The following is a 23,805-nucleotide window of genomic DNA, read 5'->3' as shown; positions in this document are numbered from 1 at the left end:
ACACACACACACACACACACACACACACACACACACATCTCGTTTTTTCATTTCTGTTCCTTACAATTCTATCCCTCTCTTTCACACACACACACACACACACACACACACACACACACACACACACACACACTTAATTGTACAGTATCGGTTGTTCCTAAACTTAAATAATTTAAAGGATTGTTGTAAATGATGTTAATTTTACAACATCCCATATTCAACTTTATTTAAATTGTAAACCTCAAACATCGTTTCTCCACCTAAAGCAAGAACCTTAACCCGTAAGCAACTGACTAGTTTCCCGACTGTATGGATCATCAGTGATCCCTGATGATCGATAAACGCCTTCACCACCTGCGAAGGTGATGTATACACACACACACACACACACACACACACACACACACACACACACACACACACACACACACTGACATACACACACACCGCATTGACTACGTAAACATTCTACTATGCTCTTCGCTCTACAATAAACTTTGATTGTTTTTTAAAGAGGTTGATGAAAAATAAAGGTCTTTATTGATGTATGCCACAGCCTCACAAGCAAAAGAAGGCGTTTATCGACAAGAAGCATGCCGTTAAGTTCCATCTGGTGCATCGCAGTCAGCGTGACCCGCTACAAGCTGATGAGACTGCCCCACAGAGGGTGCTTGTACAAGCTGCGAAGGTGAAGTGTGTGATTGAAGAGCTTTTAACTCTTCACTTTAGTGCCCGTTTAGAGTGCCATTTTAATGAGTTTTGTTGTAATTATTACAGAAAGGAGACAAAGACAAAAGGCTGAAAGAACAAAGAACATTTGGAATATTTTTCGACGATGATTACAACTACCTACAGCACCTCAAAGAGTTGCCCCGCACTGCTGAGCTTCTTCCAGTGAAGCCAAGTCATGAAGGAGCTCCCATCCCAATTCAGTCGGAAGATGACGTCGAGATTATAAGGATTCTTGTACGTTTGGATCCACATACCCATCGCATTATGATGTTTGTGCATTTTTTCAAATTTGTGATTAATTACTTGTTCACTAATTGCAGGCCACAAGCTTCCAGCTGCCGTCATCTGTCTTTGCCACGGACTTTGAAGAGAAGACTGGCCTGCTGAACCGGGCTGCCCCAGTACGAGGTACTTGTAGTTACCAAGACGTGGGAAGTTGAATTATGCCTTGTGTCCACTACAGTCAGGTTCACTATGTTTTTTCGTTCAAAATCATGGTAGATTAGCAAACCTATACATTTTTGGAAACGTTATTACATGGAAAATCTGAAAATCAATGTTTACATTTGCCAATTCCGACCAATTCGATTCGACCAATTCGACCAATCGACCAATTCCATTCGACCAATTCCATTCGACCAATTCGACCATTCGACCAATCGCTTCGATCGACCATTCGACCAATTCGATCGATTCGATTCGATTCGATTCATCGAATTCGATTCGATCGACCATTCGACCAATTCGATTTGCCAATCAATTTGACCGAACTTTGCTTGTGTGGAACGGACTGTGAAAACGATGCGGACTATATTGTCGGATACGACACACAGGACAGTGATGACAAACTCTAAATGGCATATTCTGTAATCGTGTATGTTTGATGCCATTGACTGCCTGTGTATATTTTGTCATTGACTGCCTGTGTAGATGTGAAGTTATACTGACTGCATGTGTATATATGATTTTGCTGACTGCCTGTGTATGTTTGGTGATATGAATTATGGTGACACATTTTGATGTTATTAACTGCCTGTACAAAATGATAACATGTATTTGATTATGCAACTTATCGCGAATATAAAGACAGTATTTTGCAATTCAAAAGCTTTGATTCGTGCCTTACCATTCCCCATAGCACTAATTTGATACTTTCATTGGATTCCTTGTCCCTGAAAATATAGGTTTAGTATATTTTTAAAAGTTTTTAGGGTAATTAGAGGCAGAAATAGAACAAAATATGTATTTTACAGTGGCCATTTTGAAAATCCAAAATGGCCGCCATACAGGTATCTCTCCAAATGTAAACATTGATTTTTAGTTTCCTTATGATATAACCTTTCCAAAAATGTATAGGTTTGCTAATCTACCATGATTTTGAACGAAATATAATTTATTGACATAGTGAACCTGACTACTAGTTGGTTTGTGCTGTTTCTTTGATGTGTCCCTCAATAGAATGGCTGCGTGCATGATTGGCTGTTACCATGCATGAGATGAATGAATGATCGTTTTAAGGCCATTTTCCCCGCTAGAGCGAGGGTTAGCCTTGCGAGGCTTGAACCTGACGATCATGGTTCCCTGTTTGAGGCAATGTTTTTATGGCCTGATGCCCTTCCTGACGCCACCCTTGGTCACACTCTTACGGTGTACCTATTCTAAACTGGGGTACACACCGGGATCATTCATCCCAGCAAGCTGGCACTTAATTTGCCGACCTCGGAAGGATGACAGGCTGAGTCAACCCCCCTGGCGTTAATTTAGCGATCGACCGGGATTCGAACCCAGGATCCTAGGATCCCAAGCTGGCACCCTAACCGCTAAGCCAACACCAGGCTGAGATTGGTGAGCATGAGATGGTCAGCAATTTCGAACCACCAGAACCCTTTGGCGTCAGGAAGGGCATCCGGCCATAAAAACATTGCCTCAAACAGGGAACCATGATTGTCATGGGGCCCGCAAGGCTAACCCCTGCTCTAGCGGGGGAAAATGGCCTTAAAACGATCATTCATTCATTCATTCAGACCTTTTTTTTTGTTTGTTTGTTTTTTGTTTTTTTTGTCAGACCTGTATGCTAGGAATTACGAAATCCTGACAAATTCAACTTCATAATTCTGACATAAATTAATATGCTTTGTTTCAAGGACCTTCAACATAGGAAGATGTCATTATGCCCATGTAATGGTTGCCAACCTATGGTTGTTTGTCTGCGATCTGTCCTTTTAAATGCTGAGTGTCAAGCAAGGAAGCAGCATGTACCATTAAAAAAAAAATCTTTGGTAGGACTCGGTCGGCGTTCGAACCACCGACCTCCTAAACTCAGACTGGGCGATCTAACCATTACACCACCGAATCTGGTTAAAACTTTTTGTTAATGTTGGGTCACCTGTAAATCATGCATCATTTGGTACTTGCTGGTGACAAACCAGTTAACTTGTCAGTCCAACTACACACTGGCCAATACTAACGTTTCCCATTCAGGTCCCCGGCCAGACTGGGATCCGGACATTGTGGCTGCTCTGGATGATGATTTTGACTTTGATGCTGTTGATAGTGCAATGGAGGACAACTTTGTACTGAAAGCGAATGCTTTGCATCCCTTCGCCGATGAAAAGTGAGTTGTGGCGATGCAGAGTTCAAACTTTGTTTAGCTTGTTTGAAATTTCTTGGAACAATTTCGTTATTTTTTCTGCATGTGGAGCTGTACTTTGAGCAATAACAGTTCAATACAAAAGGTTTTTGGAAACGGCAAAAAAAATAATTTGCTATTGTAAGAGGGAAACATTGGCCTTTGGTAGGCCAAGTACACCGTGAAATGGGGTGAATAGGGACAGCAAGGGGAATAGGGACACAAACTGAAAAAAGTTCGGAAACTTTTTTTGCTGAAAATTGATAACCAAACTGATTTGTTGATATTTGGGTTGAAAGTGGTCTCTTGTTTTTTTTAAAAGCAACTTATAGTCCCCATTAACCCCATATATGGGTTAAATAGGAATAAATAGGATTTTTTTGGCTGTCCCTATTCACCCCGTTTTATGGGTGAATAGGGACAGTCACTAATACAAAAAAATAATAATCAAGAAACAATCCTGAGTTTCCAACTTATTGCTAAATTGATAGCTCAGATGGATGCACATAATATGCACCCATAATATAAACCACGGTGCCAATGAAAAAAAATATGGGATAAAAAGTTTCTCCAAACTGTCCCTATTTCTTGATTATTATTTTTTTGTATTAGTGACTGTCCCTATTCACCCGTAAGACGGGGTGAATAGGGACAGCCATAAAAATCCTATTTATTCCTATTTAACCCAATATATGGGGTTAATAGGGACTATAAGTTGCTTTTTAAAAAAACAAGAGAACACTTTCAACCCAAATATCAATAAATCAGTATGGTTATCAATTTTCAGCGAAAAAAGTTTCCGAACTTTTTTTCAGTTTGTGTCCCTATTCACCTTACTGTCCCTATTCTCACCCCATTTCACGGTACTGCATGTGAGTAGTTATGCAGAGTGTATGTGAATTTTTTTAATGGCCCGGTGAAAAATTTCATCCTGACTGAATAAGGGACCACTTTGTAATCTCCTTGTGGCCAAAAAGTGTGGGAATGCATTTCCAGTCCTGACGTTGGTTGTTTTCACCTTGTCCTAGCACTGTGGAAGCTTTGAACTCTGTATAAGTTATGGAAGAGCAGTTAAACACCACTATGTGAGATCAACAGAGGGGCCAAAAATGTCCCAGCACACGTGATTCTACTTTTTCTTTTTTCTTTTTCTTGTATACAAGATCGAGGCTCATGTAAGAGATAACATTAATGCCCAAAAAAAAAAACTGATACATAAGACAAAATAAAGGGAGCGGGAGACAAGATGGGGAGAGAGGGGGAAGCACATAAGTACAACATTTGAGAGCAGGGACATCAGGAGATCTGTGGGAGGGAGAGGGCTTGGGGGGAGGAGGCGTGGGAAGGGTGGTGGGGGGTTGGGGGGGGGGGGGTTGGGATAGGTAAAAAACACATGGGCACAGCTTGGACTTCCAGGAAAGAAGTCGGTATTTCAGAAAAGTGTATCTGGGGTGAATTAATGGGGGTAGAAAAGATCAAGGGTTTGGATGGGGGAAGATAAGAGATGGTGGTGAACAGCTGTTTTAAACACCTGAAGGGAGGAGTGGGATTGAAGAGATTGAGGGAGTTTGTTCCAGAGGCGGGAGAAAAGAGGAATGAGAGAGTGAAGGTGAGCAGAGAGTCTTGATTTTGGCAGTTTCACCAGAAGGTGCTTGGCAGATCTTGTGGGTCCTGCAGGAATATTTGGGGGATGGGGCACAGACAGTTTTTTGAAAGGCCCTCAGAGTTAGCTTCATCGTGGGAGATTCCAATGATTCTGAAAGCTTTGGTTTCAACAGTGTGAAGCCGAGCTAGGTGTGAGGCAGGAGCACCAGCCCAGAGGGGAGAGCAGTATTCCATTGAGCTGTGGATGATAGCCTTTTATGTGGTGAGGAGCTCAGGTGTGTCAAGGAATGACTTCGCACGATGGAGGATGCCCAGTCTGCGACTGGCTTTGGAGACCAGCTTGGAAATGTGGTTTTCTCAGGAAAGATCATGGCAAATTGTGAGACCGAAGAGCTTGAGTGACAGAACCTCTTGGAGAGGATTTTTGAGAAAGTAGATGGGAGAGTTGTCCAGACGGTCTTTTCGGAGAGAAATACTAAGAGTGTGAGATTTGTCAAGATTGAAAGACATGTTCCACTTGTTTGACCAGTCTGTGATTTTGTCCGGGTCGGCAGAGTGAGGAGGCTGCAGACTGCTGATCTGAGGGATGAGGAATGGAGTGGCAGAGGGTGGAGTCATCAGCAAAGAGATAGAGAGGATTTTCAAGAGAGTCGGAGAGATCATTGATGAAGACCAGAAAAAGCACAGGGCCCAGAACACTGCCTTGGGGAACTCCAGCCTGAACAGGAAGAGGAGATGAGAGAAACCCATTCAGGGCCACACGTTGACGATGACCAGAGAGGACGTCGGCCAGCCATGCGTGGAGATTTCCATGGATACCAAAGGAGGAGAGTTTGGTGAGCAGAGCGGGGTGCCAGACCGTATCGAAGGCATGTGATATGTCAAGGGAGACAGCTCTAATTTCCTGTTTGGCATTGAGGACCTCCATCCATTGTTGAGACAGCAGAAGCAGCATGTCCAGAGTAGAGTGACCTGGTCTGAAACCAAATTGATGATCAGAGATCAAGACATTGGAGAAGAGGAGAGATTTCATATCCGAAGCAATGATGGATTCCATGACTTTGCTGATAATTCGGAGAAGGCTGATTGGTCTGTAGTTCCAAGGATCTGTTTTTGCACCTTTTTGTGTAAAGCGGTGATGTTCCTGATTTCCAAGCAGATGGCAGATGACCGTGAGCAAAAGAGAGGGTGAAGAGAACAGAGAGAGGGAGTGAAAGAGCGGAAGAACAGGATTTTTGGACCCGTGGGCTGATGCCGTCAGGTCCAGTTGCAGAATCAGAGTCGAGGGTTGACAGAAACTTTTCCAGCTTGTCAGGAGGAAAGTCCAGGAGCAGCTGGGTACGATTGGGTACAGAGAGGGATGGGTTTGGGACACAAGATTTAGAGGCAAACACAGAGTTGAGGCATTCAGCTTTTTCACGTACGGAGTCAGCTGTGTAGCCGTTTGAGCTAAGGGAGGGGATGGAGGGGGAACAAACACCAGAAACAGATTTGACCAGACACCACCAGGATTTGGAAGAGGGAGACAGATAAGAGAGTCCGGTCTTGAGACAACAACAACACAACAACATGCATTTTAAGGCCATTTTCCCTGCTAGAGCGGGGGTTAGCCTTGCGGTCGCCATGACGATCTTCTACATTTTGCCCTATTTTCTGCATCTCTCCTTGTTAACCCCCTTGCCCGCATTTCTTCTTCCACCATCTTTAGCCAAGTCTTACTCGGTCTTCCCCGTCCTCTACTTCCTTCTACATTAATTTCCATCACTCTTCTCAACCTGTCACTTTCATCCTTCCTCAACACATGACCAAACCATCTCAACCTGTTCCTCTTCACAGCATCAATCACAGGCAATATTCCCATCATCTTTCGCAATTCATCATTTGTCTTCCTCTCTCTCAACAATACTCCGCACATCCATCGATCCATTCGCATTTCCACCCTTTCCAGCCTTCGTTGCTGCTCTACGTTCATTACCCATGTCTCGCTCCCGTAAATCATAACACTTCTCACACATGCAGCATACACCTTTCCCTTCAGCTTCAGCGACACTCTCCTCATCAGCACGCCACTCAGTTCCCGAAACTTCTTCCATGCACATCTCACTCGAGCAACCGTTGCCGAGTCTGATCCACCTTCTCCATTCAGCATGTCTCCGAGGTAGCAAAATGTTTTCACACCTTCCAGCTTCACGCCGTCTGCAAGATCCAACTCAACATTTCCTCCATCTGCAGCTCCCTCTGTGCACACCTTACATTTGAATGTAGCTGCCACACTGGTAAATGACCCTCTCAGACCACTACATTTTTGATGAACCCACTCAGCGCACATTGTACATTGAATGGAGTTCACTCCGACACCCTTCCTGCACACAGCACACGGCCACTTCCCAGTTCTTTCCACCTCACCACATGCTTTACCACTTGCCATCACCTTCGTCTTTCCGATATTCACCTTCAGACCTTTTGTCTCCATACATTCCTTCCACTTGTTCATCTTTTCCTTCAGTCCATCCATACTTTCCGCAATCAACACCAGATCATTTGCATACAACAACTCCCACGGTAAACCCTCCTTTACGTTCTGAGCCAGCACCTCCATCACAGCTACAAATAGTAGTGGACTTAGTACCGACCCCTGATGCACTCCCACCTTCACCTCAAACTCACCACTGTTCCCATCCTTCGTCCTTACAGCTGTGCGCGCTCTTTTGTACATTGCCATCACTACTCTGATCAACCATTCCTCCACTCCTAACTTCCTCAATGCCCATGTCAATACTTTGCGTGGAACCCTATCGAATGCTTTCTCCAGATCAACAAACCCAAAAAACAACTTCTTCCTCTTCTCCACGTACTTCTCCTGCCACTGCCTCACAATGAAAAGCGCATCTGTCGTTCCTCTTCCTGGCATAAATCCAAACGGCATTTCGTCGATCTTCACTTTCTTCCTTATCCTCCTCTCCAACACCCTTTCCAATACCTTCATTCCATGCTCCAATAACTTTATCGCTGGGTATGAGCCACACTCCAGAGGGTCACCTTTCCCCTTGTATAGAGCGACGAGGGTACTCAGTTCCCAATCCACTGGAATGCGGCCTTCTTTCACCACCAGATTACAGATCTCTGTCATTCTCTTCACACCCCAACTTCCTGCTGCCTTCAACATATCTCCCACAACTCCCGTCGGCCCTCCCACTTTTCCACTCTTCATTGCTTTTATCGCTTCCTCAACTTCCTTCTCAGTTATCTTCTCTGCCGGTCCTAAAACTGGGTTACTCTCTATGTTGCCATCCCATTCATTCTCTGTATTCAACAGCATCTCCATATATCTTTTCCATCTTCCTTTAATTCCATCTGGGTCGACAACGATTTGTCCCACTTCATCCTTCAAGCAACTCACCCCCATCACATCACACCTCTCTTTCGCTATGTGCTTTGCAATCCTGAATACTGCTTTCTGACCCTCTTCCGAATCCAAACGTTCTCCGAACATTTTCCTACATGCCTCTTGCGCCTTTTCTACCTCTTTCTTTGCAGCCTTCCTGGCTGCCTGGTCTTGAGAACGGAGAGATATTGTTTCCTGGCTCTCCTGAGGGTGGACACACACTTGTTTCGGGCTTTGTGAAAGGAAATGAGATTTCCTTCCGTTGGATTTGCTTTCCAGGAGACGAAGGCAAGTTTTTTTCTGGGCAACAGCCTCACCACAAGATTCCGTGTACCATGGACGGGAGGAAGGGTATAACAACTGAAGACGAGATGGGATAAATCTGTGCATGAGAGAGAGCAATTTACCTTGGAAGAATTCCCAGGATGAGTTGATGTCAGAGGCGGTCGAGACGGGAGACCAGTCCAGATGATTGATGGCTGCTTGAAGACCGTGCCAGTTGGCCTGAGTGAAATGCCAGACTAGTCGACGCTGACGAGGCTCCCTGAGAATGGTCAGAGAAATGTCCACTTTGACAAGCACATGATCAGATGAGCCGATTGGAGCAGAAGAAGAGCAGCAGACATTTTCAGGGAAGTTAGTCATAACCAAGTCCAGAAGAGAAGATGCTCCATTGACTGAGATCCGGGTCGGGAAATTGACAGATTGTGTCAGTCCCAGTGAGTCGCAGAAGTCCTTTGCTGAGGAGCCATGGCTGGTGAAAGAGGTACCCACACCCAGCCAACTGGCATGGTGACAATGGAAATCACCACATACTGTATGAGGAAGAGAGAGTTGGGATGAGTAGGTAGACGTTGGTCGATATTATCATACAGCTAGATGTAGATGGAGTCATCGCTGTTTGGTGGACGGTTCAACACACATATGAACAAGAGGTGGGAGCGAAGGGGAAGCCTTAGCCAGAGGTATTCCTGGGGGTGAGGTGAAGTTGGTTGGTCCATGTTATCAGACAGCGAGATGTAGATGGAGTCATCACTGTTTGGTGGACCGTACAACATACATATGAACAAAAGGTGGGAGTGAAGGTGAAACCGTAGCCAGAGGTACTCCTGGGGGTGAGGTGGAGAGAGGGCAGTGCAGCGAGAGTGAGGAAGATAATTTTTGATAAAGATAGCAACGCCACCTCCAGGACGAGGCTCAGGTCTATCATACTGGAGGAGAGAGTAACCAGGGAGAGATATTAAGGAATCAGAGACATCTTGAAGGAGGAAAGTTTCTGTTAAGCAGATCAAGTCTGGTTTGTCAGAAGCAACCTGTATGGGGAGATCAATCAGGTTTGAGCGGAGGCCCCAGATGTTTGAGGTCCATACCGTTAAGGAAGAGGAAGGGGGAGCATCGGATACAGGACAGGGGAGGGGAGGGGTAGGGTAAGATGAGGAAGAGGAGGCGGAGGTAGGGAGAGCTGTTGATAGTGTGTCAGAGATTTCAGAAGACCTAGGAGAAAGGGAAGGAGGAGGAGGACAAAAGGTTTGATGGTGATTGGATGAGGCACAGTGAGGTCTTGTTTGAGGTGGGCGGGGGGCAGAGCGAGGAAGAAGGTTGGAGGAGATGGAGTAAGTGTTGGAAGGGAGAGGAAGCAGGGAGGATACTTTGAGGAGGAGGGGTGAGAGGGGAGAATTGGAGAAAAAAGGATGGTCGGGAGATTTGAAGGGGAGGGGGGAGGGGGAGTTTTGAAATGGAGGGATGAAGAGGGAATTTAGGAGGTGAGGGGGGAGTTTGGGAGTGGAGGGGTGAGGGGGGCGTTTAGGAGGGGAGGGGTGAGGGGAGGGGCAAGGGGGGAGATTTGAAAGGGATGGGTGAGGGGTGAGTTTAGGAGGGGAAGGATGAGTTTTTGATTTTTGAAAGTGTTGCCGACGATTAATGGAAAACGAACATGTATTGCAAAATGAGTTTCTTGTGATTTTCAAGTCAGAGGTCCGTTTGAAAACATTGAAGGAGGGGTGGAATGCAGGTGAGTTTAGGGAATGTAGGAAGGAAGAATTGTTGGAGATTTAATTTTTATTTGAAACGAAGAGAATTTGGTGAGAAAATCAAAAACAACCTTTTAAAGAAGAAGAAGAAAAGTGTGTTATAATATACAACAGAATACAACACTTCAGGGGAAAGTTTAAACATTTTAAAACTGAACCATGAAAACTATCTGGGGAAATACCCTAAATGAGGGCATGATGGATTCCTAAGGGGGATTAATGATTCCAGCACAGGTTCAGAAGCAGGAATAGAAGAATGGGAGATTGACAGCCAGGAGAGCAGAGAACGAAGGAACAGGGAAGTGTACAAGCAAATGTGTTAGTACGGGAGGAGACGCCTCCTTTTTAAATTCTTTGTTAATATGTTCTTTTGAAGGTTAGGTGAAAGTGCATCAGAGGAAGAAGGATGAAGTTGAAGAAGTATGGTGAGAACTGGAATTGGAAAGGTGTCGGCTGGAGAGGATTGAGTTATGAAGGAAGGAGAGAAAAAAAACGGGTGGGGCGAAACACGTGGTCGAAGAACGAATCACGGGGAGAGAAGGATTTTTTTTCTTCTGTTTTTCTTTTTGGATTAATACTTAAAACAAAGGGTAAGATGTTCGGGGAAGTATGGGGTGAAAGAAAGACTGAAAAAACAGTGAGAGGACGAAAGTAAATGGACCACAAATGACCGCCGAGAGGAGACAACAAAGCCGAGAGGCCTGGAAAACCAAGCCTGAAAAACGCCCGGGAACCAACCGACGATTCTACACAGGTATGCACGATTTACACTGAGATCTAACTAGAAACACACAGTAGGCACTCATACCGTAAAATAAAAATAGTTTTGACAAAAATACAAATGGGAAAATTTCTTAACTTTCGTAGTGTGGAGAGCTTGGAAAAACACACAACCTCGCCGGCAAAACGGGAAACCAACAACACAACACTTCCTGCGACTTAGCCAAGCTGGTAAACCCTACAAAGTTGTTGAACTTTTGAAAGTTTGACCATCCATCATTACTTCGGATATTAAATCTTTCCTCTTCTCCAATGGCTTGATCTCTGATCATCAATTTGGTTTCAGACCAGGTCACTCTACTCTGGACATGCTGCTTCTGCTGTCTCAACAATGGATGGAGGTCCTCAATGCCAAACAGGAAATTAGAGCTGTCTCCCGCGATATATCACGTGCCTTCGATACGGTCTGGCACCCCGTTCTGCTCAGCGAACTCTCCTCCTTAGGTATCCATGGAAATCTCCATGCATGGCTGGCGGACTTCCTCTCTAGTCATAGTCAACGTGTGGCCCTGAATGGGTTTCTCTCATCTCCTCTTCCTGTTCAAGCTGGAGTTCCCCAAGGCAGTGTTCTGTGCCCTGTGCTTTTTCTGGTCTTCATCAATGATCTCTCCGACTCTCTTGAAAATCCCTCTCTATCTCTTTGCTGATGACTCCACTCTCTGCCGCTCCATTCCTCATCCCTCAGATCGGCAGTCTGCAGCCTCCTCACTCTCTGCAGACCTGGACAAAATCACTGACTGGGCAAACAAGTGGAACATGTCTTTCAATCCTGACAAATCTCACTCTCTTACGATGTCTCTCCGAAAAGACCGACTGGACAACCCTCCCATCCACTTTCTGAATAATCCTCTCCAAGAAGTTCTGTCACTCAAGCTTTTGGGTCTCACTATCTGCCATGATCTTTCCTGGGAAAACCACATTTCAAATCTGGCCTGAAAAAGCCAGTCGCCGACTGGGCATCCTCCGTCGTGCGAAGTCCTTCCTTGGCACACCTGAGCTCCTCACCACATACAAGGCTTTCATCTGCAGCTCAATGGAATACTGCTCTCCCCTCTGGGCTGGTGCTCCTGCCTCACACCTAGCTCGTCTTCACGCTGTTGAAACCAAAGCGTTCAGAATCATTGGAATCTCCCGTGATGAAGCTACCTCCGAGGGCCTTTCACTTACTCACCGCAGGCAGGTTTGTGGTCTTTCTGTCTTCTACCGACTCCTCTCCGGCCTTGCTCCTCCAGCTCTCTCTGGGCTCTGTCCTCCAAGTATTCCTAGAGGTCGCACACGATCTGCCTGCAACCCTCTTATGGTTAAACTGCCAAAATCAAGACTCTCTGCTCACCTTCACTCTTTCAATCCTCTTTTCTCCCGCCTCTGGAACAAACTCCCTCACTCCCTTCAATCCCACTCCTCCCTCCAGGTCTTTAAAACAGCTGTTCACCGCCATCTCTTATCTTCCCCCATCCAAAACCTTGATCTGTTCTACAGCCCACTAATTTCACCCCAAATCCTCTTTTTTGAAATACCAACTTCTTTCCTGGAAGTCCTTGGTGTCCTTGTGTTTGTACTTCTCCCACCCCCCCCCCCTTTCCCACGCCACCTCCCCCCAAGCCCCCTCCCCCTCCCACACATTCCCGATGTCCCTCACAAATGTCATGTTTATGTGCTTCCCCTTCTCTCCCCATCTTGTCTACCGCTCCCCTTTTTATACACTTTGTTTGTTTGTCTGTTTGATTTGTTTGTGTGATAAATGTTAGCTCTTTCACGAGCCTCGATTATGTATACCAAAAAAAAAAGATAAAAAAAAAGTTGTTTAAACTTTTGAAAGTTTACAAAGTTTACAGTTTACAATTGAAAGTTTACAATTACAGTTACAGTTGAAAGTTTACAAAGTTGTTTGAAAGTAAGAAAGTTGAACCCTACAAATCTACTTCAGAAGATGTAAATAGGTCATGTTCCACTTTGTTGGAAATGGGGTCTTGTATAACTCCATGTTATTCAAGGCATGACATATATTGAGAGTATAATTTTTTTTTGCTTCCTGTAAATTGAAAGGTACTTGAACTAGTTCATAAAAGGCATCCACAACCATCCTTGACAATGTTGTGGAACGTCGGCTGAGGCCCTCACTTTTCTTTACTTCCACTCTCACCTTTTCACCTTTATTTGCTTTTAAATTTGTTTTCTCCACAACCGATTGTGTGATTGACACAAAACTTTCAACAGAGGAGCACCTTCTCATGAATAATAATTATCAAAGTTACATGATGATTGGATGGAAAATGTGGCTGGCGTTACTTTGAAAAAAGGCACATGCAAGACACAGAGCATGAGGTAAACATCCTGTGGTCTGATGAGACATAAATTGAACTCTTTGGCATGAATGCAAAGCGCTACATCTGGCAGAAATCGAGCACAGCTCATCACGATCTATCACCATCCCCACTGTGAAGCCTAGTGGAAGCAGCATCATGCTATGGGGATGCTTTTCAGCGGCAGGGACTGGGAGACTTGTAAGGATAGAAGGAACAATGAATGGAGCCAAATTCAGCCAAATCCTTGCGAAGAACCTGATTCAGAGTGGAAAAGACCTTAGACTGTGGCAAATATTTATGTTCAAACATGACAATGACCCCAAGCATACAGCGAAAGCAACATTGGAATGGCTTCAGAACAACAACAACGTCATTTTAAGGCCATTTTCCCTGCTAGAGCGGGGGTTAGCCTTGCGGGCCCCATGACAATCTTCTCCATTTTGCCCTATTTTCTACATCTCCCCTTGCTTAACCCCCTTGCCCGCATTTCTTCTTCCACCACCTTTAGCCAAGTCTTTCTCGGTCTTCCCCGTGCTCTACTTCCTTCCACATTCATTTCCATCACTCTTCTCAACCAGTCACTTTCATCCTTCCTCAACACATGACCAAACCATCTCAACCTGTTTCTATTCACAGCATCCATCACAGGCTCTATTCTCATCATCTTTCGCAATTCATCATTTGTCTTCCTCTCTCTCTCAACAATACTCCACACATCCACCGAACCATTTGCATTTTCACCCTTTCCAGCTTTCGTTGCTGCTCTACGTTCATTACCCATGTCTCGCTCCCATAAATCATAACACTTCTCACACATGCAGCATACACCTTTCCTTTCAGGTTCAACGACACTCCCCTCCTCGTCAGCACGCCACTCAGTTCCCGAAACATCTTCCTTGCACATCTCACTCGAGCAACCATTGCCGAGTTTGATCCACTTTCTCCATTCAGCATGTCTCCTAGGTAGCAAAATGTTTTCACACCATCCAGCTTCACGCCGTCTCCAAGATACAAGTCAACATTTCCTCTATCTGCAACTCCTTCTGTGCACACCTTACGCTTGAATGTAGCTGCCACACTGATTGACCCTCTCAAACCACTACATTTTGATGAACCCACTCAGCACACATTGTACATTGAATGGAGTTCACTCCGACACCCTTCCTGCACACAGCCCATGGCCACTTCCCAGTTCTTTCCACCTCACCACATGCTTTGCCACTTGCCATCACCTTCGTCTTTCTGATATTGACCTTCAGACCTTTTGCCTCCATATATTCCTTCCACTTGCTCATCTTCTCCTTCAGTCCATCCATACTTTCCCCAATCAACACCAGATCATCTGCATACAACAACTCCCATGGTAAACCCTCCTTTACGTTCCGAGCCAGCACCTCCATCACAGCTACAAATAGTAGTGGACTTAGCACTTTTCACCCCTGATGCACTTAGGACTTAGCACTCCTGATGCACTCCCACCTTCACTTCAAATTCACCACTGTTCCCATCCTTCGTCCATACATCTGTGCGTGCTCTCTCTACATTGCCATCACTACTCTGATCAACCATTCCTCCACTCCTAACTTCCTCAATGCCCATGCCACTACTTCACGTGGAACCCTATCTAATGCTTTCTCCAGATCAACAAACCCAAGAAACAACTTCTTCCTCTTCTCCAAGTACTTCTGGAACTGCCTTACAATAAAAAGTGTGTCTGTCGTTCCTCTTCCTGGCATAAATCCAAACTGCATTTCGTCGATCTTCACTTTCTTTTTTGTCCTCTTCTCCAACACCCTTTCCAATACCTTCATTCCATGCTCTAATAACTTTATCGTTGTATACGAGCCACAGTCCAGAGGGTCACCTTTCTCCTTGTATAGAGGGACGAGGGTACTCGGTTCCCAATCCACTGTAATGCGGCCTTTTTCACCACCAGATTACAGATCTCTGTCATTCTCTTCATACCCCAACTTCCCGCTGCCTTCAACATACGTCCCACAACTCCCGTCGGCCCTCCCGCTTTTCTACTCTTCATTGCTGTTATCGCTTCCTCAACTTCCTTCTCAGTTAACGTCTCTGCCCGTCCTAAAACTGGGTTACTCTCTATGTTGCCGTCCCACTCATTCTCTGCATTCAACAGCATTTCCATATATCTCTTCCATCTTCCTTTAATTCCATCTGGGTCCACAACGATTTGTCCCACTTCATCCTTCAATCAACTCGCCCCCATCACATCGTACATCTCTTTCGCTATCTGCTTTGCAATCCTGAATACCGCTCTCTGACTCTCTTCCGAATCCACGCATTCTCTGAACATTTTCCTATATGCCTCCTGCGCCTTTGTTACCTCTTTATTTTCAGGCTTCTTGGCTGCCTTCTAACTTCATTGAATTAATTTTGCAGCCTTAGTTCAATGCTTCAGAACAATAACGTGAAAATCTTTGAGTGGCCCAGCCAAAGCCCAGACTTTAATCCCATTGAAAATCTGTGGAAAAACTTGAAGATTGCTGTTCACCGAAGCTCCCCATCCAACTTGACAGAGCTTGAGCAAATCTGCAAGGAAGAATCGGAGAAACTCCCCAAATCCAGATGTGCAAAGATGATACAAACATACCCAAAAATATTTGGAAGCTGTGGTTGAATACTTATGTAAATTAGGTATTTCTGTCCTGTATTTCATTTTTAAGTATTTTCTAAAAATTTCTAAAAACAAAATTCCACTTTGCTGTTATGCCTTTTCCATAAGCCTTAGATCACTGTTTATAGGAAAATCTCCAAAGATGATGTTATAGAATCCGTATTAGGAGTAATTGGTGTGGGATATGATTCAAACCTTAAACTCCAATTAACTCGCTATTTTAATCTACATTGTGCAAAAGTAAATTACAGGGCATTGTGTTATTCATTTTGGATTTTTGAAGGGATTGCAATTTCTTTGAAGTAGCTAGCTTGTAAATTGCAAATGTCACTGGCAAATTTTTATTTCTATATTAACCTTTGTAATGCTTAACCATATCAGTCGGAATGTTGGTGAGCTGGAACGAATGGACCGTGTAGCACACATTTATGCCAAAATGAGGTTTCCCATCATGTATTCGCAGAAGTCCCAATTACACTGGTTTTCATAGGGATGAACATGATGATGAATGGGAAGATATGGAGGGATCATTTGGATCAGATGATCTATCGTCTGAAGGGGAAGGTTTGACGGACCAGGAGCATCTATTCATGGAAGAGGAGACCAAGTCAAGATTTACGGCCTACTCCATGACATCCGCCATCGTCCCACGGAGCGAGCAGCTCGTTCTACTCGATGACCACTTTGAAAAGGTTGTGGTCTAGCTAAATTATTGGACCATGTGATGGAGAAAATGCCTTTAATTAAGTGAATGAAGTAGATTCTCAGTGACTGTTTTTTCCCAACCGTTTCCATTCTGCTCAAAGACACCTCAAGTTTCTGTTGTCTGTACGTGTTGAATGTCGATTCCTGATTACATGAGCGTCATCATTTGCATTCCTTTTTCCTTTCCCTCCTCTGTTTGAGCAGTTTTACGAAAACTACGAAGACGATGAGATTGGAGCGCTGGATCACTGCGATTTGGAGGGCCATCTTGATATTTGCAGTGAACGTGTCAAGAACGTGTTGGAGCAATTTGAGGTCCAAGTGCAGACTGAGTGAGTATTTCTGTTTTTTATGCATACGCCGAAAAAGTTGCCGGAGGCATTATGTTTTTGGGTTGTCCGTATGTCCGTCCGTCCATACGGACTAAACGTCGTTTTTCTCAGCAACCATATGTCCGATTGAAACAAAACTTTCAGGGTAGGAGTGACACCCATGCAGAATGTTTTAATGATAATTGTGACGTCAAAAGTCACGTGGTATGGCAGCCACCTTTGATTAATAGCAAATAATTAAAAATATATTTCTTGGAAACCACTGAATGGAAAAATTTGAAACTTAGCACATTGTCAAGCACTCCCAAAGGGGAACAAAAACATGATAATGATGACATCATAGGTGAAGTGGTATACCAGCGAAAAATGTTTTAATCGAATTCCTTATCCTAAAAATCAGAAATTGCATGCACATGATCTATGACTGATTTGTATTGAAATATGAAATTTATGGCATCGTAGGTTACATGGTTTGGCAGCCATATTGGATTGAAGGAAAATATTAAATAATTATATCTCTGAAACCGCTCATCCAATTGATGCGAAATTTTTCAAATCTCAAACAGCACTGTTGCATATAGTTTGAAAATGATGATGTCATAGGTAACGTGGTTTGGCAGCCATTTTGGACAGAAAGACGAACCTTATCCAATCAACACGAAACTTCACAAACGTGATCCCCTACCCATACATATGCAGAGTGATGGCATCTACCCGTTGTGGGACTATGCAGAGGCATATTGGCGACAGTCGCATTGTTCTAGTTTGCTTTGATTCCCTGTTATATCGATGACACATTTGCGTATCGATGTTCTGATTTCATGCTTTATAAAGTAAATAAGATAATATGGAGAAATAAATGAGAAGGAAGGTAATCGGGGAGTGAAACTGTGAGGATTGGTCAAAGATTGCGCGGTACTTGCTTACGTAAATAATACATTCTTGTGTTTTCAGACATCAGCAGCTCGATGTTGTAAGAAAAGAGCTCGATAAGACTGTGGAACTCAACAAAGTGAAGATGCTCGAGTATGAGTTTGTGAACGATGATTATGATGATGACGACATGGTGGACATGATCATCGAAAAACCAAACGAAAAGTGGGATTGTGAATCGATACTCAGTATGTTAATGTTCCTTTCAGTTTTGGTTCTGATTAATTATGAAAACAATCAAGTAAAAATCGTCTTGGTTTATTTCGACAGCTGAGCTTGGTGTATGTATTCTTTCTTTTGTTCATTTTTTTTTTTCTAGGTACTTATTCCAACCTGTATCACCATCCAAAGTTGATTGAAGAAACATCAAAGGTAAGGAAGGGTTCACTGGTTGTTGTTTAATCCAATTGGTAATATCAGGAGAAATCCTGGGAAAATGTGCTTCCTTAGTTTAAATCGAGATAAATGTTGGGAAGGTGCATGTAGGTTTGAGCAATGCTGGGATATACTTCGACACTTTTTGTAATATTTAGTCTTTTTCCCATTAAATTCTCAGTGATTTTGTACTTAAAAGGTATTTGGTATATTAATTGATTTATTTCTTTTTTCACTTCCCGTGAATTATCTGCTGCAGCATAAGCCAGTGAGAGTCTCGGCCAAGTCTGGGGTTCCTCTGGAAGTATTCAAGACCCCAGGGCCCACGGCTCGGCAGGTAGAGCGCATGCAGACCATTGGTGACCTGGACCTGCCTCGAGCCGCCACACAGCCAAGACCTCGTGGGGAATGTGCTGAGGACAGGAAGATGCGAAAGCAGGCCATTCGAAAAGAGCGTCAGGCAAGGATTTTTAAAAAAAAAAAGAGGAGAGGAGGGTGGAGACCACGAGTTTATTCCCTGTTGAGAAAATGGAAAGCCTGGTGTTGGCTTAATGGTTGAGGTGGCAAGCTTAAGATCCTTGGGTCTTGAGTTTGAGCCCCTGTCATGGCCTTGATTAACACTACGAAGGTTGATTCAGCCTGTCATCTTTCTGGGGTCGGTAAAATGAGTACCAGCCTTCTGGGATGAATGATCCCGGTGTGTACACCCGGTTTAGAGTAGGTACACCGTTTCCTTGCGCATTGTAAGAGGCGACTAAGGGTTGGCGTCAGGAATGGCATCCGCCATAAAAACATTGCCTCAAAAAGGGAACCATGATTGTCATGGGGCCCGCAAGGCTAACCCCCACTCTAGTGGGGAGAAATGGCCTTAAAACGATCATTCATTCATTCATTCATATATATACATAGAGATATATGTATATGTATATATATATATATGTATGTATGTATGTATGTATGTATAGTATATATATATATATATATATATATAGTATATATATATATATATATATTATATATATATATATATATATAAAATATACACTAGCTGAAGTACCTGGGGGGGGTGGGGAAGGGGGGAGGCAGGAGAGGAGGGGAGAGGAAGGGAGTTGAGGGAGGGGAGAGGTAACATATCCTACATATACATGTTTTGGGGGGAGGGGTGGGGGGGTGGCTTTGACAGGTCCCTCCGTTTTGGGGGTAAAGGGGGGGGGGGGGGGAAGGGAAGTCGGAAAGACAAAGTTGAATTTGTATTTGAACCCCTAGTAAAGTGTATAAGCGTTTATAGCTGGAGTACCCGCCGTTGCTCAAGCGAAAAAGAAACATTAACATATTTGAAATGAGGGCAAATATAGTAATGGAAAAGCAATTACATCCAAATCAGAATCCAGCACAAATGTCAAATAATCTTTTTACCTTGAGACATCTCCATGACCTCAGTGTATTATTGCAGAGCTTTGGGATATACAACATTTGCAGTTTTCCAATTTGAGGCGAGGATGAAGAGGTTCTTTGGATTTCCAACTCTTGAACACCCAACATAAAGTTGGCCATGTGAGAAGCATGGTGTTTCCAGGTTATGGCCAGCAACTTTGAGCGATTGCCCTGGACCTTGTTTATAGACATACCAAAGCTGAGTTTGATGGGAAATTGAAGTATCTTAAAATCGAAAGGCATGTCCGTGGGTATGAGAGGTATTCTGGGAATAAAACCACCTTTAGAGGCCATTTTTCCCCGCAAGCGGGGGTTGGCCTTTTTCGGGAACTGTGGTTGTTGTTGTTTTTCGGTCCCCTTTTTGAAGCAATGTTTTACGGCCGGATGCCCTTCCTGACGCCAACCCTTTTTGCCGCCTTTAATGACAAGCAGGGAATTACCAGTGAACTGGTACTCAATTTGCCGACCTCGGAAGGATGACAGGCTGAGTCAACCCCCCTGGCGTTAATTCAGCGATTGACCGGGATTCGAACCCAGGATCCTAGGATCCTAAGCCGGCACCCTAGCCGCTAGCCCAACACCAGGGACTGAATGGGAATGAAAACATCTTTGCCTTTGGCACCTCCAGTAATAATGGTGGCCTCCAAAACATGTACCATTAGCCTCTTTACAGTAAGTCTGGTTCCATTGCATAGCTTTGGTGGGTACAGGTTTCACAGTAATGTTGTCTTTATGTTATGTTATGTTATGGGTGTTATGTTATGCAGAGAATGAATGGGATGGCAACATAGAGAGTAACCCAGTTTTCGGACCGGCAGGGAAGAAAACTGAGAAGGAAGTTGAGGAAGCGATAAAAGCAATGAAGAGTAGAAAAGCGGGAGGGCCGACGGGAGTTGTGGGAGATATGTTGAAGGCAGCAGGAAGTTAGGGTGTGAAGAGAATGACAGAGATCTGTAATCTGGTGGTGAAAGAAGGCCGTATTCCAGTGGATTGGGAACTGAGTACCCTCATCCCTCTATACAAGGGGAAAGGTGACCCTCTGGACTGTGGCTCGTATTGAGCGATAAAGTTATTGGAGCATGGAATGAAGGTATTGGAAAGGGTGTTGGAGAGGAGGATAAGGAAGAAAGTGAAGATCGACAAAATGCAGTTTGGGTTTATGCCAGGAAGAGGAACGACAGACGCGCTTTTTATTGTAAGGCAGTTGCAGGAGAAGTACATGGAGAAGAGGAAGAAGTTGTTTCTTGGGTTTGTTGATCTGGAGAAAGCATTCGATAGGGTTCCACGCGAAGTAGTGACATTGGCATTGAGGAAGTTAGGAGTGGAGGAATGGTTGATCAGAGTAGTGATGGCAATGTACAAAAGAGCGCGCACAGCTGTAAGGACGAAGGACGGGAACAGTGGTGAGTTTGAGGTGAAGGTGGGAGTGCATCAGGGGTCGGTACTAAGTCCACTACTATTTGTAGCTGTGATGGAGGTGCCGGCTCAGAACGTAAAGGAGGGTTTACCTTGGCAGTTGTTGTATGCAGATGATTTGGTGTTGATTGCGGAAAGTATGGATGGACTGAAGGAAAAGATGAACAAGTGGAAGGAATGTATGGAGACAAAAGGTCTGAAGGTGAATATCGGAAAGACGAAGGTGATGGCAAGTGGTAAAGCATGTGGTGAGGTGGAAAGAACTGGGAAGTGGCCGTGTGCTGTGTGCAGGAAGGGTGTCGGAGTGAACTCCATTCAATGTACAATGTGCGCTGAGTGGGTTCATCAAAAATTTAGTGGTCTGAGAGGGTCATTAACCAGTGTGGCACCTACATTCAAATGTAAGGTGTGCACAGAGGGAGCTGCAGATGGAGGAAATGGTGAGTTTGATCTTGGAGACGGCGTGAAGCTGGAAGGCGTGAAAACATTTTGCTACCTCGGAGACATGCTGAATGGAGAAGGTAGATCAGACTCGGCAACGGCTGCTAGAGTGAGATGTGCATGGAAGAAGTTTCGGGAACTGAGTGGCGTGCTGATGAGGAGGGGAGTGTCGTTGAAGCTGAAGGGAAAGGTGTATGCTGCATGTGTGAGAAGTGTTATGATTTATGGGAGCGAGACATGGGTAATGAACATAGAGCAGCAACGAAGGCTGAAAAGTGTGGAAATGCGAATGGTTCGGTGGATGTGTTGAGTATCGTTGAGAGAGAGAAAGACAAATGATGAATTGCGAAAGATGATGGGAATAGAGCCTGTGATTGATGCTGTGAAGAGAAACAGGTTAAGATGGTTTGGTCATGTGTTGAGGAAGGATGAAAGTGACTGGTTGAGAAGTGTGATGGAAATGAATGTAGAAGGAAGTAGAGGATGGGGAAGACCGAGAAAGACTTGGCTAAAGATGGTGAAAGAAGAAATGCGGGCAAGGGCGTAAACAAGGGGAGATGCAGAAAATAGGGCAAAATGGAGAAGATTGTCATGGGGACCGCAAGGCTAACCCCCGCTCTAGCAGGGAAAATGGCCTTAAAATGCATGTTGTTGTTTGTTGTATGTTATGTTATGGGTGCATCAACCTTCAGTGGAAGATTGTGTGGAGGCATCCCTGGTGGTTCCAGTGAATTCATCAATTCTGTTGGATATTGAACTGCTTGATCAGTATCAACAACAGTGTTTAGTGACTTGTTAGACTGCTCCTGGCAAGGTATCTTTGCTAACAGTTTGTGATTGATGATGTTCACCGAGTCATTCCTTGGTGCTAAGATGGCTCTTTCATTTCATGTAGGATTCATGTAGTTTGTTTCTAGATTTGGGAAGACCTTGAACATCAGTTCTTCCACTGTACATACAATGTTTCCACAGCCTGCATGGTTGTAAATTTTGCCATCAGCAGGATCAACTGGTACTTGGCCATTGCCTGTCTGGAGGAGAAGTGCAGCAAATGCTCCAGCTGTCTGATCTCCTTGTAGATAACCCTTATGTTGGTTTGCAGGCTCATCTTTTCAACATCCCTCCACAGGTAAGAGGCCTTTAAGCTCACCTGCTGGAGTGCCACAGGGAATTACTGGCAGTGTCTTACGAAGTCACCAGATAACACCAGAGTCACGCCACCCATTAGCATGTTGTTGTCTCGAATGTCCTGGAGGCTTCTATCTAGTGCTTGGAAGGCCAATTTGTGTGACATTGTGCGTTCATACCAGACAATTAGATGACACTGTTGCAACACCTTGGCAGCTTCTGTTGCTTTCTTAATGTTGCACAATGGGTTTTCTGACTTGGCAAGATTCAGTGGCAGCTTTAATGCAGAATGAGCTGCATGACCCCCAGGCAATAGAGTGGCAACAATGCCAGAGGAGGCCACTGCAAGGGCAATTTTACTCTGCTTTCTAATGTTAGCCAAGAGAAGATTGGTGATAAACGTTTTGCCTGTTCCTCCTGGAACATCCAAAAAGCCAATTCCTCCAGTTTTCTTGTTGACTCTCTCAATAAGCCTCTGATATGCTTCAAGTTGATCTGGCACCAGTTTGTCTTCATTTGTTGTAACATATTCAGTTAATTCATGCACATTGTAATTTGTCTCCCTGAACATATCTCTGCTTAAACTGACTTGCTCAGTTCTTTGTGGGTGTGGCAGTCCAAATTCCTTTAGTTGGTTGCCTCCCATCAGCAACACTTTGTCCTCCAGTAAAATCAGGGCTGCATTGAAAATCCATGGAGTGTATGTCACTTGAACACCTGGATTTTCTCTCTGGACCTGCAGGAAAATGTCCTCTGCCAAGCTCTCTTTGTGTGTTTGCCATAACTCTTGAGGGCTGGAAAGGTGACATTGGTTAAGCATGATGGCAAAAAGATTTCTGAGTCTGCTTGGAGACTGTGTTGCTGCTGCTTCAATCATGGTTGCATTCCAGTGAGCATCATCCTCCAAAAGGCTATGCATTTGGCAGGCTTCACGGA

The 23,805-nt window shown here is 44.4% G+C and overlaps 2 protein-coding genes across 3 annotated transcripts in view; one reads left to right on the top strand and one right to left on the bottom strand.

The window, feature by feature from the left end:
* The window catches only part of LOC137414441 (uncharacterized), a 120,972-nt gene that overhangs the window by 18,251 nt on the left and 78,916 nt on the right, over positions 1-23,805 (bottom strand). The window lies entirely within an intron of this gene.
* LTV1 (LTV1 ribosome biogenesis factor) overlaps positions 1-23,805 on the top strand; it is a 33,638-nt gene that overhangs the window by 1,070 nt on the left and 8,763 nt on the right. The window contains exons 2-10 of one of the 2 annotated variants that reach the window (XM_068099971.2): positions 557-688; positions 778-966; positions 1,053-1,140; positions 3,214-3,346; positions 16,596-16,797; positions 17,015-17,142; positions 18,097-18,263; positions 18,395-18,447; positions 18,710-18,910. In XM_068099971.2, the coding sequence (XP_067956072.1) occupies positions 557-688; positions 778-966; positions 1,053-1,140; positions 3,214-3,346; positions 16,596-16,797; positions 17,015-17,142; positions 18,097-18,263; positions 18,395-18,447; positions 18,710-18,910 (1,293 nt within the window). Of the gene's footprint in view, positions 1-556; positions 689-777; positions 967-1,052; positions 1,141-3,213; positions 3,347-16,568; positions 16,798-17,014; positions 17,143-18,096; positions 18,264-18,394; positions 18,448-18,709; positions 18,911-23,805 lie in introns of both variants that reach the window. The other variant, XM_068099970.2, reaches the window with a different exon arrangement.

Source organism: Myxine glutinosa, chromosome 3, assembly GCF_964187855.1.
Source record: "Myxine glutinosa chromosome 3, kmMyxGlut1.1, whole genome shotgun sequence".
Taxonomy (NCBI): Eukaryota; Metazoa; Chordata; class Myxini; order Myxiniformes; family Myxinidae; genus Myxine; species Myxine glutinosa.
This window is presented reverse-complemented; position numbering and strand designations above follow the sequence as displayed.